This window comes from Condylura cristata, unplaced genomic scaffold (assembly GCF_000260355.1).
Source record: "Condylura cristata isolate star-nosed mole 26May11 unplaced genomic scaffold, ConCri1.0 scaffold00036, whole genome shotgun sequence".
Taxonomy (NCBI): Eukaryota; Metazoa; Chordata; class Mammalia; order Eulipotyphla; family Talpidae; genus Condylura; species Condylura cristata.
The window spans coordinates 732,588-748,706 of record NW_004567137.1 but is presented as its reverse complement, the minus strand read 5'-3'; the positions used below and the strand labels follow the sequence as shown (position 1 = coordinate 748,706).

At 34.5% G+C, this 16,119-nt stretch overlaps 1 protein-coding gene across 2 annotated transcripts in view; it reads right to left on the bottom strand.

The window, feature by feature from the left end:
- RPAP3 (RNA polymerase II associated protein 3) overlaps nt 1-16,119 on the bottom strand; it is a 32,475-nt gene that overhangs the window by 10,655 nt on the left and 5,701 nt on the right. For both annotated transcript variants that reach the window (XM_004693180.2, XM_012732783.1), the window contains exons 4-10: nt 12,682-12,804; nt 11,775-11,902; nt 8,797-8,918; nt 7,210-7,280; nt 6,081-6,206; nt 4,430-4,557; nt 1,461-1,582 (exon numbers count right to left, since the gene is read on the bottom strand). In XM_004693180.2, the coding sequence (XP_004693237.1) occupies nt 1,461-1,582; nt 4,430-4,557; nt 6,081-6,206; nt 7,210-7,280; nt 8,797-8,918; nt 11,775-11,902; nt 12,682-12,804 (820 nt within the window). The remainder of the gene's footprint in view (nt 1-1,460; nt 1,583-4,429; nt 4,558-6,080; nt 6,207-7,209; nt 7,281-8,796; nt 8,919-11,774; nt 11,903-12,681; nt 12,805-16,119) is intronic.

The following is a 16,119-nucleotide window of genomic DNA, read 5'->3' as shown; positions in this document are numbered from 1 at the left end:
TCCTAGGCATCTAACCAAAAGACACAAAAACACTGATTCAAAAAGACACCTGCACCCCCATGTTTATTGCTGGTTTATTTACAATAGGAAAGGCATGGAATCAACCCAAATGCCCAAAAGTAGATGACTGGATTAAAAAGATGTGGTACATATACATAATGGAATATTACTCAGCAACCGAAAAAGATAAACACATGCTTTTTGCAGCAACATGGATGGAGCTGGAAGGAATCATGCTTAGTGAAATAAACAAGAAAAAGAAAAGTAGTTTCACTCATAGCAGGAGCATAAGGACTGGGGGGAAAAATAATAATAATGAACAACTATATATCAGAGACATTTTACATGAGTGGAGTGGGGAATAGGATAAAAAATGGGGTGGGGGGAGTGTATGGACTATAGTAATAATAGCACACAGGTGAATTGGTGATGTGAAGTCCACAGGGATCACAACTGAGATGGAAAAAGGCACAAAATGATGTAAAAATAAACTATTATAATAATAAAAAAATTTAAAAGGCAGTATCTAAAAGAATATAATGGAATATTATTCAGTATGAAAAATGAATCCAGTTAGGACATATGCTATCACATGGATGAAACCTTAAAACTAAGCTAAGAAAATAAGTCAGAGACAAAGTGACAAACATTCTGTAATTCTACTTATACAGCATACCTAGAACAGTCAAATTTACAGAGACAGAAAACAGAATGGTAATTACTAAGGGCTGAGGGGAGAAAATGGATAATTTCTGTTTAAGGGGTAGTTTTTTAAGAAGAGGATGATAAAAAGTTCTGTGGATGGAACAGTGATGGTTACACAAGAATGTGAATGTATATACCTCCACTGCAGGCTTAAAAATGGTTACAAATATAAATTTTGTTATCATTTTGATAACACATACAATTACCATTATGATGTGTGTTTTACACCACAAGAAAAATCTGCAGGTGAAGTCAGGCTTAGAGAGAAACTACTAGATTTAAAGGCAGAAGAAAGGCTAAAAATCAATTATGTAGTATTTATATCAAGAAATTAGAAAAACACTAAATTAAAACTAAAGGAAGGAACTGAAGAGCAGAAATAAGTGAAACAATATACAAACAACAGACTAAGCTGGTTCTTTGATTTCACATTACCCTCTAACCCCTAGCTGCTGCTCCCTTTCTTTTTCATTCTTGCCTTTTTCTTTCTTTTTCTTTTCTCACCAAGAATTCAAACTTATCATTAATTTTGATTGGAAATTAATCAGATAGTTCTGTGTGCTATTAAAAGATAATCAGGTCCACTATGGAAGGTGCATTCCTTCAAATTTGCAAACTTATTCATTATCTAACATGAAAAGGAAAATATACTTGTCCAAGTCTATATCCTTGAACAAGGGAAAGCTACACAAATCTCTGCTTCTATAATCTGGGAGTCTCAAAATCAGTGATAGTTGTTTTAAAAGTAATTGTACCTTGTTTGGCCTCAATTAACTTTCCCAAAAATGTTCTTGCAGTTCCTCTTCTGGCAAAAGCTTTAGAATATGAGCCATCTAAATAAATAGCTTGCGTGCAGTCTTGTTCAGCCTCTTCATATCTATTAAATATGATAACATTACCAACTGGAAAAAAGGAGTTTATAGGAAATTTCATATAAAGAGTTTCTTATGTAAAAAGTATGCATGTAAATAATTTCATATCTGTATGAACAAAAAAGACTTAGAATTTTCTTTCAAGTTTATTCTCTCAATTGCTTGTTTATTATTGAGGCCCTGAACTGTATTTTTTAACCTAGCTACATATTTCTTAGTTCAATTACTTCTAATTATAATTGTCTCATATTCTGGGTGTTTATTCTGTTCCTATTTTATATCAAGTTCCGTAAGTTCCATAATGAGCTCCACAAGTGTTCTTAGAACTTTTACCTTGCACTCCTCTTCTATCATGTTCCGCAGTTCTACCAGATTAAGGGTCCTTTGAGGGTATTTTTCCTCCTGCATTTGTGGTAAGTTCTGTCTCTTCATTTTTTAGTTTTTATGGGCTGTAATAGGGATAAACTTTCAGACTAAAGCCTTTGCACCTGATGAATTAGACCACTGGTACCAGCAGGAAATAGTATGTAAAATGTACCAGGGCAGTAAAGGATCACCTCCAGTGAGCATCAAGGATTCAAGCCTTCTACTGTACTGTAGGTACCAAGGCTGTGTGGTGGGGATCCATGGTGATCCCATTCTCTGGCCAGGTCTTCAGTGTAACTGTCTCATATAGTCTTGTGTCAGCTTCATGTAATCTGTGTAGACTACTTTTGAGCACTAGGTACAGCACTGGACATGGACCAGAGCTAACACAGGGTTACAGGCCAGGAGTTGTTTACTTCCCAGTACAGAGGGTTATTTGTACCCACTGTGTGTAGGTGTCTAAATTAGTTTATGCAATTGTTCATTTGCTGTCTTGGTTTTCAGTTTATGCAACTGTTCATTTGTTGTCTTGTTTTTAATACTGAGTGGAGTAGTAAAGCAGGTGTTGTGAATATTGCAGACCTGACATTAAAGAGTAGCCTCTTTAAATGAGACACAAATGATCCAACCAGTTTCTCTTTAGTTAGCTCAGGTTCCAGCTATTCTATGATGAGAGCCTCAGGTTCAAATCAGTAATCTCTCCTCTGCACCCTGCTCCATAGTTCTCCTGTCCTGGGCACCAACTCTAGACACTATCTTATTCAGTATAAAGCTGTCTCAAGAGTTCCCAAAGATGGGGTGCCCAACTTAGTGTTGTTTTCACACAGCAGCCAATGGTCCCTCTCATGGGTTGTACTGTCCCAGTTCACTTAAAAGTTTCCCCAGCCCTTTCCACTAGACCACTGTTGATAATGTGTGCTGTGGTTGTCTGTTTTTCCTTCAGGGGTTTATCCTGCTGCAATCTAGCTGTGAGTACATGGAGGAAGCTAGTATGCTAAGTGTCTTCACTCCTCTACCACCTTGGTGGCCTTCTTCACATAATGCTTTTAATTAAAAAACTCTGCTAACCTGTAATACATGAATCTGATTACCAAGTAAAGCAATAAAACTAATAGAGTTCTCATAAATATAGACATAACCTTTTACCTATTATCAATAAATGCATCATTCTTGGTATTAATCAAACCTCAGAAACCTGCAAACCTGATAATTTTTAATTCAGTACAATATTCTTCAATAGCAAAAATCAAAATTTTCACAAGCTGGCAAGTCATGCAATGATCTTTATTCTGCATAATCAAAATCAAACATCTCTACTTGTTGCTACGAATGCAAATGAGATTAAATGTAGCTTCTCACTTTGAAATATGCTAACATACTTTCAAAATTTTAATATTTTTAAAACTGTATTTCAATATAGTTGGTTTCCTTTGTAATTTTATGTGTATAATTACACATTAAAAATGTTACTCTGGCCCTCCCTGGTGGCGCAGCGGGTTAAAGCACAGCACTGAGAAGCTTAAGCCACTTCCGCATGAGTTCGATTCCCGCCTGCCCCCGGAGGAGACCACATGGCGTGGCAGACCTCTCCTGACCCGCCCGCTGCTCCCCTCAGCAGTGTACTTCGTCGATCTGCCTGTTCTGCACCCCACTCTGTCTCTGGTGAATCCTCTCACCCTCCGCATCTCTGGCCTGTACCCCAGTTCTGTATGAATAAATAAATAAATCTTTAAAAAAAAAAAAAATGTTACTCTGAGAGAAGTTCACCACGTAGTCAAAGGGGTCCACAGGAAAAAAAAGTTTAGAATTCCTATAATTTTTTAGAATTCATTTATTTTAGGGATTTTTCAAAATCCTGTCACTAGTGTGTGAAGTATCATACAGGTTATACAAAGAAATATAAAACACAACTTCTGCCACCAGCTCATCTTACTGACTCTCCAATCTGGAGCTTCAAGTACATTCAGAAACAGCTGATTAATATCACAGGACCAAGTTTTCATTGCATATGAAATTAATCAGAAGTTTCAATGATAGCAATCCCCTTTTATTAAGGGCACATATATATGTGTGTGTGTATATATATATGCATATATACACACACACACATATATATATACACACATATATATGTACATATATATATGCGCTTGTATATTTATATATATATATAAATAAAATACTTCCAAGTAAACTTTGCCCAAAGGGTTCTGATGTTAAAAAACAATTTTTTTAATTATCAATTCAGAATAAAAGTTCATAAAACAACTAAAGCTTTATGGACTACTAATAGCAGGAAAATATTAGTAAGAGTTAATGTTCACTGAATATGTATTATGTGTTTGGTTTTATGACATAGCACACTCTTCCTTTCTCATTTAACTTTAATGCTCAAGAGGAAATTAAATTTGCTATTTAGCTAATATACTAATTTCAGATAAATTCCATTTTCATCCTGGAAATCACTAAATATAACCAATACTTACTTCTGAATCTTCAGATATGCCATTGCTCTGTTAGCTGGAAGAAGAGCATTAGTGCCATCTGCTGCTATCCCTCGAGTATAGCATTCAATTGCTCTTTCATATTTCCCCTCTTTGAAAAATCCATTCCCCTATCATTTTGAAAAGAAGCGTGAAGAATAAAAAAGTATACAACCATTAGTTGAATTCAAATCTTCAGAAAACTACAAGGATGCTCATTTATAATTAAAGTATATTTTAATTATTAAAAATCTAATCCATGATATGTGTTTTAAAATATGGTCATCTGGGTTCTTTATTTAGTGGTATTATTCTCGTTTTGGTTCTAAAAAGAAAAAGAATCACAAACTAGTATTTGCAGCATTAATCTTTATCTTATTAATATCACACAAAGCTTAAATCTAAAAACACATTTTAATTGTCTTATATTTAAGTCTTCATTTAAATTAGAAGATAGAAGAATTTCACAGCTTTAATGTTTTTGTGAAAGTAAAAATGTAGAGCCCACTAAATCTTCAGTAACACTAACAAGCTTATGATATTAGAACAAACAAATGATAAAACCAAATTATATTGGAATGTATATAGTAAATTTCATTATAACATTTCTTTAAAGTCATACTGATCACAGTCAATAATCCTAAGTATTTATTAGGAATCTGCGGGTCAGGCTCTCCCTGGTGGTGCAATGGCTTAAAGCATAGCACTATGAAGCTATCTGAAGTCACTGTGGTATGTGCTCAATTCCTGCCCAGGGAGTGACGCAGATGGTATGGCAGACCCCTCCTGACCTGCCTGCTGCTCCCCTCAACAGTGTGTTTCAGTAGATCTGCCTATTCTGCACTCCACTCTCTCTCTATTGAATCCTCTCATCCCCACACTTCTAGCCTGTATCCTGGTTCTTATAAGCATAAAAAAAATTTTTTTTTAAAAGGAATCTATGGGTCAATGAAAGACTGCAAATGCATTAAATTATATCTCAACTTAGGATTTCTAAAGAAATTTTCATCAGAAATAGTCCTTGTAAATAAGAATGAACTAATTAAATGACATTAAATTTAAACTACATGTAAATATATATTAAAATACTTAAAAGTTACTTGTTCCAGGGCCTCCCCGATATCACAAGGATGGAGTCTCAGCACTGACAAGCTATCACCAACTACTGCAGCCTGAGCTCCATCCCTGGCCAAAACTAACCTACATAGCACAGCAGAGCTCTCCTTTCTTGCCCACTGCTCCCCTCAGCAGTATAATTCAGTAGATCTGCCTGTTTGCTCCCCTCTTGTCGCTGGTGAATTCTCTCACCACCACTCACACCTCTGGCCCACACCCCTGTTCTTGTGTGTATAAATAAAAAAATATTTTTATAAAAAGTTTGTTGTTCCCTTAAGAATGCTTTTTAAATACATTCTGTCATCAATTATTCAAATTTTTAATTAGTAGGCTCTAGAGGTTTTAGAATTTAACTTTGAGCTCTTACTATAAAAAATTTTAATAGTTACTAAAGAAGACTTAAATAATATACCAAAAACTTAGATCCACCTCTCCACAAAACATACAAGGATATATATGAGACAGTGTATGTGTGTACATGCACACATGTGCTTGTGTGAGTGGGTCTGTTTTATGTTGTAAGCCCTCACTGAATTACCAGATCCTTCTCTGAGACAGCCTGCTGCTTATTCCGTTGCTCTTCAGTTTGTTTTTCCTCTCCTTGATTTGACTTAATCACTGTACCAACTTCCTTTGGATATGAGTTTTGTTTGGAATTTAAAACCTAGAAGACACAGTATCATCTAAAATAAAACAAGTAGTATAGATACATATATATTTGACATTAAAATATTATTCAAATACATTAGAATTTCTGCCACATTTCAAATTACAAATATTTTTGACTGCAAGTCTTCCTTAAATTATACAGCCAAAAAATATGTAATAAAATTAGTATGTATTTTATTCCAAATAAAGTACAACAGTCATTTAAAGGTAGACATTCACTTATTTTCTCAAAAAATGTTTTTAATTTCTATGAAATAGGATCCATTTTAAGAACGATCTTCAAAGATAAAACAGGTAAGTTAATATACACTGCTAAACTTCTCAAATGTAATATTTAATTATTATTTTACCTTAGACAAAATATAGTAATATAGTTCACAATTATAATGAAGTTGATATATATTTACCAACAGGTTTTTATATGCAATAAACCATTGCCATATTTAAGAGCAAATTTCCCCCAATCATTGTCACCTATTCTCAAAGTTTCAACAGATGCAATAATTACAATTCTGAATCAACAGCAGAGTGAAAGTAATATGTAACTAACTGGTCAGTATCATTTGATAGCAAAATTTACACAATTTTCTTACTGTTAAAATATTGTTTTTGCTATAAACTGTAAAGATAGAAGCTAAAAAGATGGAGCAACTTAAAAATTACAAATCAAAGAAATATTCAAAACTTTTGGCACAAAAATCAAAGCACCAAGTTTTAAAAAAAATCAGGGGATAAAGAAAATATAATTCTGCCATCTAAGAAAAAGTAAAGCATCAGTTAATTCTAAACACCTCAGATAACTTTTTAATATAATTAAGGCTCCTTAAATACCATTATACTACCTCTAGCTTACAATTTAGTAAAACCCTGTGGTACAAAGAAATAAAGCTAAAAAATGTCTGTATTAAGTAATCCACAGACAAATTCAATGCAGAAAACTTACTTAATCAAATAAAGGTAATAAAATAATATATTTAATTTAAATAATTATGGTTTACCTGATTAATTTTCCTCAATTCATTTGTTGCTTCAAAGTTATTTGGTTCCAATTCTAACACTTTCTCATAATCTGAGTAAAATAGAAGATAAAGCCTTTTTACTAGTTCTCATTAAAAAATTGCATATCACAGATGGCCAACAAGCATATGAAAAAATGTTCAACATCACTTGTAATAAGGGAGATGAAAATTAAAACCACAATGACATACCACCTCATACCAGTGAGAATGGCACATTTTCAAACAACTAGCAACAACAAATGTTGGCAAGGATATGGAGAAAAAGGAACTCTCCTGCACTGTTGGTGGATATACAAGATAGTACAACCACTATGAAAAACTGGAGGTTTCTTAAACTGCTAAAATGGAGCTTCCATATGACCTAGCAATCCCACTCCTAGGCATCTATCCAAAAGATACAAAAACACTAATTCAAACAGACACCTGCACCTCCATGTTTATTGCTGTTTTATTTACAAAAGGAAAGGCATGGAATCAACCCAAATGTCCAAGAGTGGATGCCCGGATTAAAAAGATGTGGTACATATACACAATTGAATATTACTCAGAAACCAAAAAATAATAATAATAATAATAATAATAAGCATGGAGGGAGATGGAAAAGATCATGTTTAAGTGAAAAAAGCCAGAAAGAAAGGAAAAATACCGGATGATTTCACCCATAGCGGGAGTATAACAGACCAGGCAAGAAAATAATAATAATGAACAGCTATATACCAGAGACATTTTATGAGGGTGGAGTGGGGAATGGGATCAAAACAGTGGGGGGGGAGGGAAATGCACTGGACTATGGTAATGGCACACGGGGGATTTGGTGATGGGAAGCCCACGGGAATTACAACTGAGATGGGAAAATGCACAAAATGATTTTAAAATAAATTATTATATTATTTAAATGTTCATATAAAATAATAAAAGCTTAAAATGTAGCAATAACTTTAAAAAACTGCATATAATTTTTATTATATTTGCTATATGTGACATGTAGACAACTGTTAAAAAGCAAAATTAAAACGAACTAAGAAATTCCAAATTAGGCTACAATTTCCCATTCTCGCACAGGACAACTAAATAAATCCTGACAGAATCCCGTGACAAACCACATTCTTCTGCCAGCCCTTGGGAAGATACTTGCTATTAAAAACCAAGAAGCAACAAAATTCTATTATCAGTGTTCTTCAGAGTTTATGATTTATACTATACAGGGAATAGTTTTTACTTTCTGATCCTTTTGAATCAGAATTTATGAATAAATGGAAATGTTAAGAGCTTATATGCATTATGTCTAGTCTCACAATAGCCAAAACATGTTTTAATCCCTATTTTAAAGAGAAGAAACTTAAAAATCAGAGGAGAAAGCTTCCCCTGGTCACACAGATAACTAAAGTCTGATTGATGGCAAATAACACATTCTTTCCCAAAATATTTTTGCAATTTTAAATTGCAAAAATGAACATTATTCAAATATAGAAAACTCTCTGAAAGTAGTGACTGTGACTATCTAGTATTCCTTGTAGAGTATTTGTTAAGCTATTACATAATGATGGCTTGGAAAAATATAAATACCTTTCTTGGCATCCTCTAATTTTTGCAAAGCAAACCGAGCAGCACCTCGTCTTGCATAGGCTTTTGTGTAACTTCTATTCAAGGCAACTGCTAAATTACAGTCAGATTCAGCAACTGCAAATCTGCAATTTCAAAATTTGAAATAAAGTTTAAAAAGAAAATCACTCATTAAACCAAAACTTCAGAATTTGTTACTGAAATTCCTAAAAGGGGACTTTTATTTCCCAATTGAAAGCTTGTTTCCACCTCCCCTTTTAATAATCAAGTCTAATAAAAACAGTAATTCTTCATGGCAAAACACAAGTAACATTCTCTTTAAATAAAGGGATAAGACTCTCTGCTCTTTTTTAGTACTGTATTAGATCCTGGACACTGCAACATTAAGAAAGAATGGCAAAAAACTTCAGGACACTCTCCAAAGACCTAACTGGAAACACCTCATATTCATATATAATAAGACACTAAAACATAATCTAGTCCTCTCCAAACTGATCTATAAATCCAATGCAACTGTAATTATAATCCAAAAAATTTTTCAAGAGTTTGACACAATGATCCTAAAATTAATTTATTGCTAAGCAAAAGTTCAAGAATACAAGACACTGGGTCCTCCCTGGTGGTGCAGCTGATTAAAACGCAATAGTAAGCTACAGCCACTTCAGCATGAGTTTGATTCCTGGCCCAAGTGACCCACATGGTGTGGCAGACCTCTCCTAAAACCCGCCCACTGCTCCCCTCAACAGTTTACTTTGTCAATCAACCTGTTCTGCTCCCCACTCTGTCTCTGGTGAAGCCTCTCACCACCCCTGCACCTCTGGTTTGCACCCCAGTTCTGTTGGCATAAAATAAATCTTAAACAAAAAAGAAGAATACAAGACATAACTGAAGAGAACATATAGGTCAAATGTTAAGATTAAAAATTACGGGATGAGTACAGAACATTAAGAATAGAGAAAGAAATCCATTCAAACTTGACATCTGGTCAATGTTGGCATAGTAGATCCATGGGGAAACTAAGGATATTGAATGAATAGGACTGGAGCTTTTTGGATACTCCTATGGGAAGATAGGAAGTTGGAATGCTGTCTTCAGCATATATAAAATGACTTGACTATGAGAAGTAAAACATAAAAGGCTTTGGGGGAAAATACAGGAGACTTACAAACTCACAAAAGGAAACTTTTTGAATAAGTCATTTTTTTTTAAGTGTACACTGTTAAAAATAAATTGAAATATTAAGAATTTCCATAGATCAAGATTCCATAAAATAAGAAGATAAGCTAGCTACCAATTGGGAGAATTAATTAACATAAAGTATTAGTGCCCAGAACTGGTACCTTAAGAATTAACAGAAAACCAACCCAACAGAAAAATGGTCAAAAGTAGAGGCATTTCACCAAAAAAAAAAGTGGTGAATAAAAACAGTAATGCTCAACCTCAACCTCATTAGAAACTTGTTAAATATAAATTAAGACCAGAATAAATTGCCATTTTTAGACCCACTAGATTAAGAAGTTCAATTATACCAGCATTGATAAAATCCCAGAACAAGTAACAACTGGCCACCACCATGTGAAGTAGAACATGTACATACCCCATGACCCAGCATCAGGAAACATGTACAAAAATGCTCACAGTATCACTAGCTCAAATAGTGAAAGGAAAGGAGGGTAGAAGTAGGGCGAGAAAGAGTGTGGAGAGGGAGAAGGAAAAGAAGAAAGGAACCTACCAACAATCCAGCAACAGGAGGATGGATATATAATGGTATATTCCTTAAAAGGAACTGTACATCATAGTGAAAATACAAATACAGCTATATATGCAAAATATAAACCTTAGCAATATAATATTTGAAGAATAGACAAGACTACATTCAGTATGTTATACTTAAAAGTTCAAAAATAAGCAATCTATATAATTATTTAGGAACACATTCTTTATTTTTTAAATCAAAATTATCATAAATACACAATTCCTGACAGTTTACTAGGAGGGAGGCAAGGCTCAGTTACGGTAAGTAGTAACCAAAGTAACTCCAAAGATAACAGTAATGTTATAGTTCTCAAAGAGAGTGATGGGTTCATTTCGTTTTATTTAAAATTATTCTTAATCATTTTCATATAATGTAGATATTAACATCATAAAATTTGTCAGGATATTAATATACTTTTCAAAGAACTAAAAATATGATGTTTAAATAGTGAAAATTCAGACACAATGTAATATATACATCCAAATAAGAATGAAACTATAATTAAAAGTTAAAGTCATCTTTGACTGGTTATATATATTTTTAAAACTTCTTATGATGGGCTGATCAGTTTTCTGCTTATGATAAAACAACTGCACATAATGTTGTTCAACATTACGTACTTAAAAGGTCACTTATAACTTAAATATTGACACTAATGATGTTCTCTACATTAAATAATGCAGTTTTCAAAAAATGGAAGGAAATTAATTTCTAAAAAATTTTATCCAGGCCCTTCCTGGTGGCGCAGCGGGTTAAAGCACAGCACTGAGAATCTAAAGCCGCTTCCGCATGAGTTCGATTCCCGCCTGCCCCGGAGGTGACCACATGGCATGGCAGACCTCTCCTGACCCGCCCGCTGCTCCCCTCAGCAGTGTACTTCATCCACCTGCCTATTCTGCTCCCCACTCTGTCTCTGGTGAAGCCTCTCACCGCCCCTGAGCCTCTGGCCTGTACCCCAGTTCTGTATGCACAAATAAATAAATTTTTAAAAAAAAAAATTTATCCAGATTACTTTCTCTTTTATGAATTAGGTAAGGAACACCATTATTCAATTTTTAGAGACGAAAGTAAAATGAGTTACAAGGACATAGTTTGAGCATCAAAGTGTTGCTCATAATTGACAACTGTAAAAATGGGCATATTTTTCAATTTTCCCCATACTTTATCATGAAAGATTTTTTAAAAACCCAGTGTCATCTACCCACAAAATATTCACAAGCCTTACTTTTTCAATCTAAAGTATGCAGATGCTCTGTTTGTTGGTAACACAGGGTTATACGGATCAGCGTCCATGCCTTTGGTGTAGCATTCAATTGCTTCATCATATTTTCCTTGTTTAAAATATTTATTGCCCTGAAAAGACATGAGTCGGATATATACTGCACAGAATTCCAGAGCCATTTTCATTCAATTTTATGCATCTCATTTTAGTTTATTTGCCATATGATCAAGTCTAACAAAAAAAGGAAAGTTAAGCAAAATGGCCTTTTTTAAAAAAACTGAAACTCCCTACACATTCAGAGTATGGTCTGAGAGCCATAGCAGAAAAATGAGTAAAATACCTAGAATTATATACCTATATTGACAATAATAACCTACAGAAATGTTATAAAAGTTTTAATTCAAAAGAAAGAGTTATAACATTTTGAAATGCAATGTGTTATAAATGGTGAGGTCTCCCTCAGGGAGATGTGAATATTCCAAAAAGTAAGCAAAGATGACCAGTGATATAAAGGCCTGGAATATAATATTCAAGCCAAGAACCACATATGGGGTTTACATTACTTCAGTCTACTACTAAAATCCTGGAACAACTCTACAGGGTCCAAGCACTTCACATATAGTAATTCATTTTATAGCCACAAACAGCTGAGATTTAGTAATAATATGCATCTTATTTTACAACCAAGGAAACTGAGATGTAGACAATTTAAAGAATTTATCACAGGATTGAACTCAGGCAATCTGGTTCACAGCATTTACTCCTAATCACTAGACTACACTGCTTCCTGACAGGGATATAATCAACAACTTAAAAATCTAAAATGCCCCTAAACTATACTGAAGAAATATTGGGATCCACATAACCTTCTACATACCCTGTACACCTAAAGGAACCTAAGCTAACCTACCTTTTCTTTTAGAGCAAGAGCCTTCTGTGAATCTACACGAATTCCATCTTCTTCTGACTCTGATTCTTGAGATACAGAATCATGATTATTTTCTTCTTTGTCAAGCTCATCAAGGATACTGTCCTGAAATAGTAAAACAATGCCAATAACTACATTACCATGTAAAAAAAAAAACCTCAAAAATTTCAGCAAGTCTTTGAATAATGTCATTTCACTATAACACTGATGAGGGGGGAAAAAAACGTGATTTCTACCTGGACCACACAAATCAAAAGTAGAAACAGCATGAAACAATATTGGATTTATTTACAAAAAGATTAAGCAAAAGGGAAAAAGGGGGGGGGGCTAGGATATACAGGCTGGAATATGAATAGACAATAGGTGTCCTATCCCAGGTAGCATCTGCTAAGCAGAGGCCAAGGTCCAAACCAAAGCCATACTTCTGTGCATAATTTTCATGTTTTACTCATGTGTGTGTGTGTTCTCTGCAGGTACTACAATTTCCTCCCACATCCCAAATACATGCATGTCAGACAAACTGGCATATCTGAATTCCAGTCTGCATGAGTGTGGGTATGTGTGTGCTGGCACCCTGCATGTAATGGCTCATGTTCAGGGTTACTTCCTGCCTTATGCCCTAAGCTACTGGAATGGATTTTTACTTAGAAGTTTGGTGGAAGTTTTTGGGATCAGAAATGCGCCACAGGAAGCTAACTATTATTGGTATCAGCTAGCCTACTGTGATTTTGTTACAGGTCACTTTGCTTCAAATCATTTTGTCTGAACCTACTGAAACAGAATTTAAATAGTTAAGCTTTTACCTAAAGGCCTATAAAAGTAACCCAAAGACAACTTTGTTTAGAAAACCAAGAATCGGACTAAACACAAAGTCAGCTATGTTCCCCATAGTCTACAAATCATCCCTACAAAGAAACTTGTTAAGGCTTGACATAAAAGTTTACAAATTACAACAAACTGGTACAATTAGCAGCCAATAATTTAATCAAGCATCCTAAAATCCAGGGGTGATCATGTTGGTGGGTCCTCATCCATACTTACAAATGCAGGACACAAATCAAAAGTAGAAACAGCATTAAACAATATTGGATTTATTTACAAAAAGATTAAGCAAAAGGGAAAAAGGGGGGGGGGGGCTAGGATATACAGGCTGGAATATGAATAGACAATAGGTGTCCTATCCCAGGTAGCATCTGCTAAGCAGAGGCCAAGGTCCAAACCAAAGCCATACTTGGCAAGATGGTGGCTTCTCCACAGACACCCATACTCTAACAGTTCACCAGAAGCCCAGCAGCTCAACTGCTAAAGCCCCAGTAGCTTAATTAGAGTTCAGCAGTTTAACTGCCAAAAATCTCAACAATGTCTCTATTTCCCATCAGTCCCAGCTTAGAGATGTGGAGTCCTGAAAGTTCCACCTTCTGCCACTGAGTTTGCTAAGAGTGTCAGCTACTGCTGGCTTAGGGTTCAGAGAGCTTCCAGAGAAGTGGCCACATGCAGATACAAGGAGAATAACAAGCTCAGAGAACGCAGAAGCTCCATACCTGTGCCCTGTGCATCACTTCCATCTAGTTGTTCCTAAGTTACATCCTTTCATAATAGACTAGTGAGTTAAACTGGTTTGCTCAGGTCTGTGAGCCACTCTAGTTTATTAACTGAACCTATAAGAAGGCAGTCACAGAAATCTCTGGGTCAGAAACACAGTAACTTAGACTTGCAACTGGCATCTAAAGTGGAAGGCAGTCTTGTAGGACTGAGTCCTTCCTTAAGCTCTAAAATCTGATACTAATTCTGGGTAGTGTCAGAATTAAATTGTGGAACACCCAGTAATGTAGAATTGCTTGGTGATAAGAGGGGGAGGGGTTCCCAAACACTAGAAGGGTACAGACTAAATCGAGGTCAAGTAGGATTTGAACCCTCGCAATGTACCTCCTCCAGAGAGCACTCAGTTACTGTTAATACTATCTTGCTATATTCTAAAATATAGCTGACTTGACCAACGATAGTAAGAATATGCCAGTCTCTTTTGACCCAAACATTCCTTTCGTAGCAATACATAATCTATGAAACTCATCAGAATTTTAAAAATTATATATTTTATGTATATGATAAAAAGAATTATTTTTAGTAAGATATTTTAAACCAGCAAGCATGAGAGGTCATTAAAGCTTATTTAAACAAAAACTATAATCACTACATGTAAATCCTTTTTGCATTTAATAAGTAACATACTATTTTAATAGTTAAGTAACATACTATTTTAAGTTATTTCTGTAGAGGACAAATTGTTGACAAACTATAGAACAAAATAAAATATGCTTAGTTTCATAAAAAATTCAATAGTAAAACATGAACTGCCATGTGTTACTATGTTTTAAAATGAAGATTACAGAAATACCAACATGCTTCCAACATTAAAGTCAAATTTGTCCAACTCCACTATGCTAACATGTATAGAAAACTAAAGATAGCAGGACGGTAAAGCAATTGCTCAGATCTGAACTAGAATGGAATGATAAAGAAATACCTGTATCTTGTGCAGATACATTACAATAACAGTGTCAAGCAGTTAATACAAGCATGATGGCACCGGTCACACAAAGCTGCAATTTGATCACTATTTTTTCAAATGAATAAATGGCTTTGTAGAAAGTAGCTTTCTAAGGCATAGCTCAGATGATCCTTTCAGGAAAGGGTGTTATTAGAAGATACTGACTTATGAAAAAGAAAAGGCCAGTAAAATGACAAAATTAAAATCAGAATGTATCATACTTCATGAAGATTCAAATATTCATGAAGTATTATTAACAACAAGAAATTCAAGACCCAAAATCATACTTCTTTTACACTGGGATAATAATGAAACATACAATAAACTATTTGAATAACAGTGCCAGCTCTTGGTTTCATTAAGAAAAATAAAACCAATTTAGAAAAATTGCAGTATTCTAAAGCTAACGTACATACAAAATATGACCCAGCTAATTCCTTCCTGGGCGCGTACGTCCATCAAAAGACAATCCAAAATAGTATTAGAAGGAAAATGGATACACTAACTGAGATATATTGACTCATGGAATTCTGATTGGCAATGAAAAAAGGAAACCGCTGCTACTGCTAATTAATCTCAAACAATGCTTGCAAACACACACACACACACAAAGAATGCAACCACAGAATACACTTTTATGAAATCCCAAAAGTGGCAAAATGGATCTACAATAATAGATTATAATAGTGCTCCCTGAGGTAATTAACTAAAAAAGGAAGCTTCTAGGATGCTACAAATGTTCTAGATCTGGGTGGTGGTTTCTCATTTATATAAGCAAAAATCCGGGAAGCTATATACTTAAGACCATGTTTTGTCTCAATAAACATTCTAAATAGAATGTAAGGGCAAAAATATACATAGAAACCAGAATA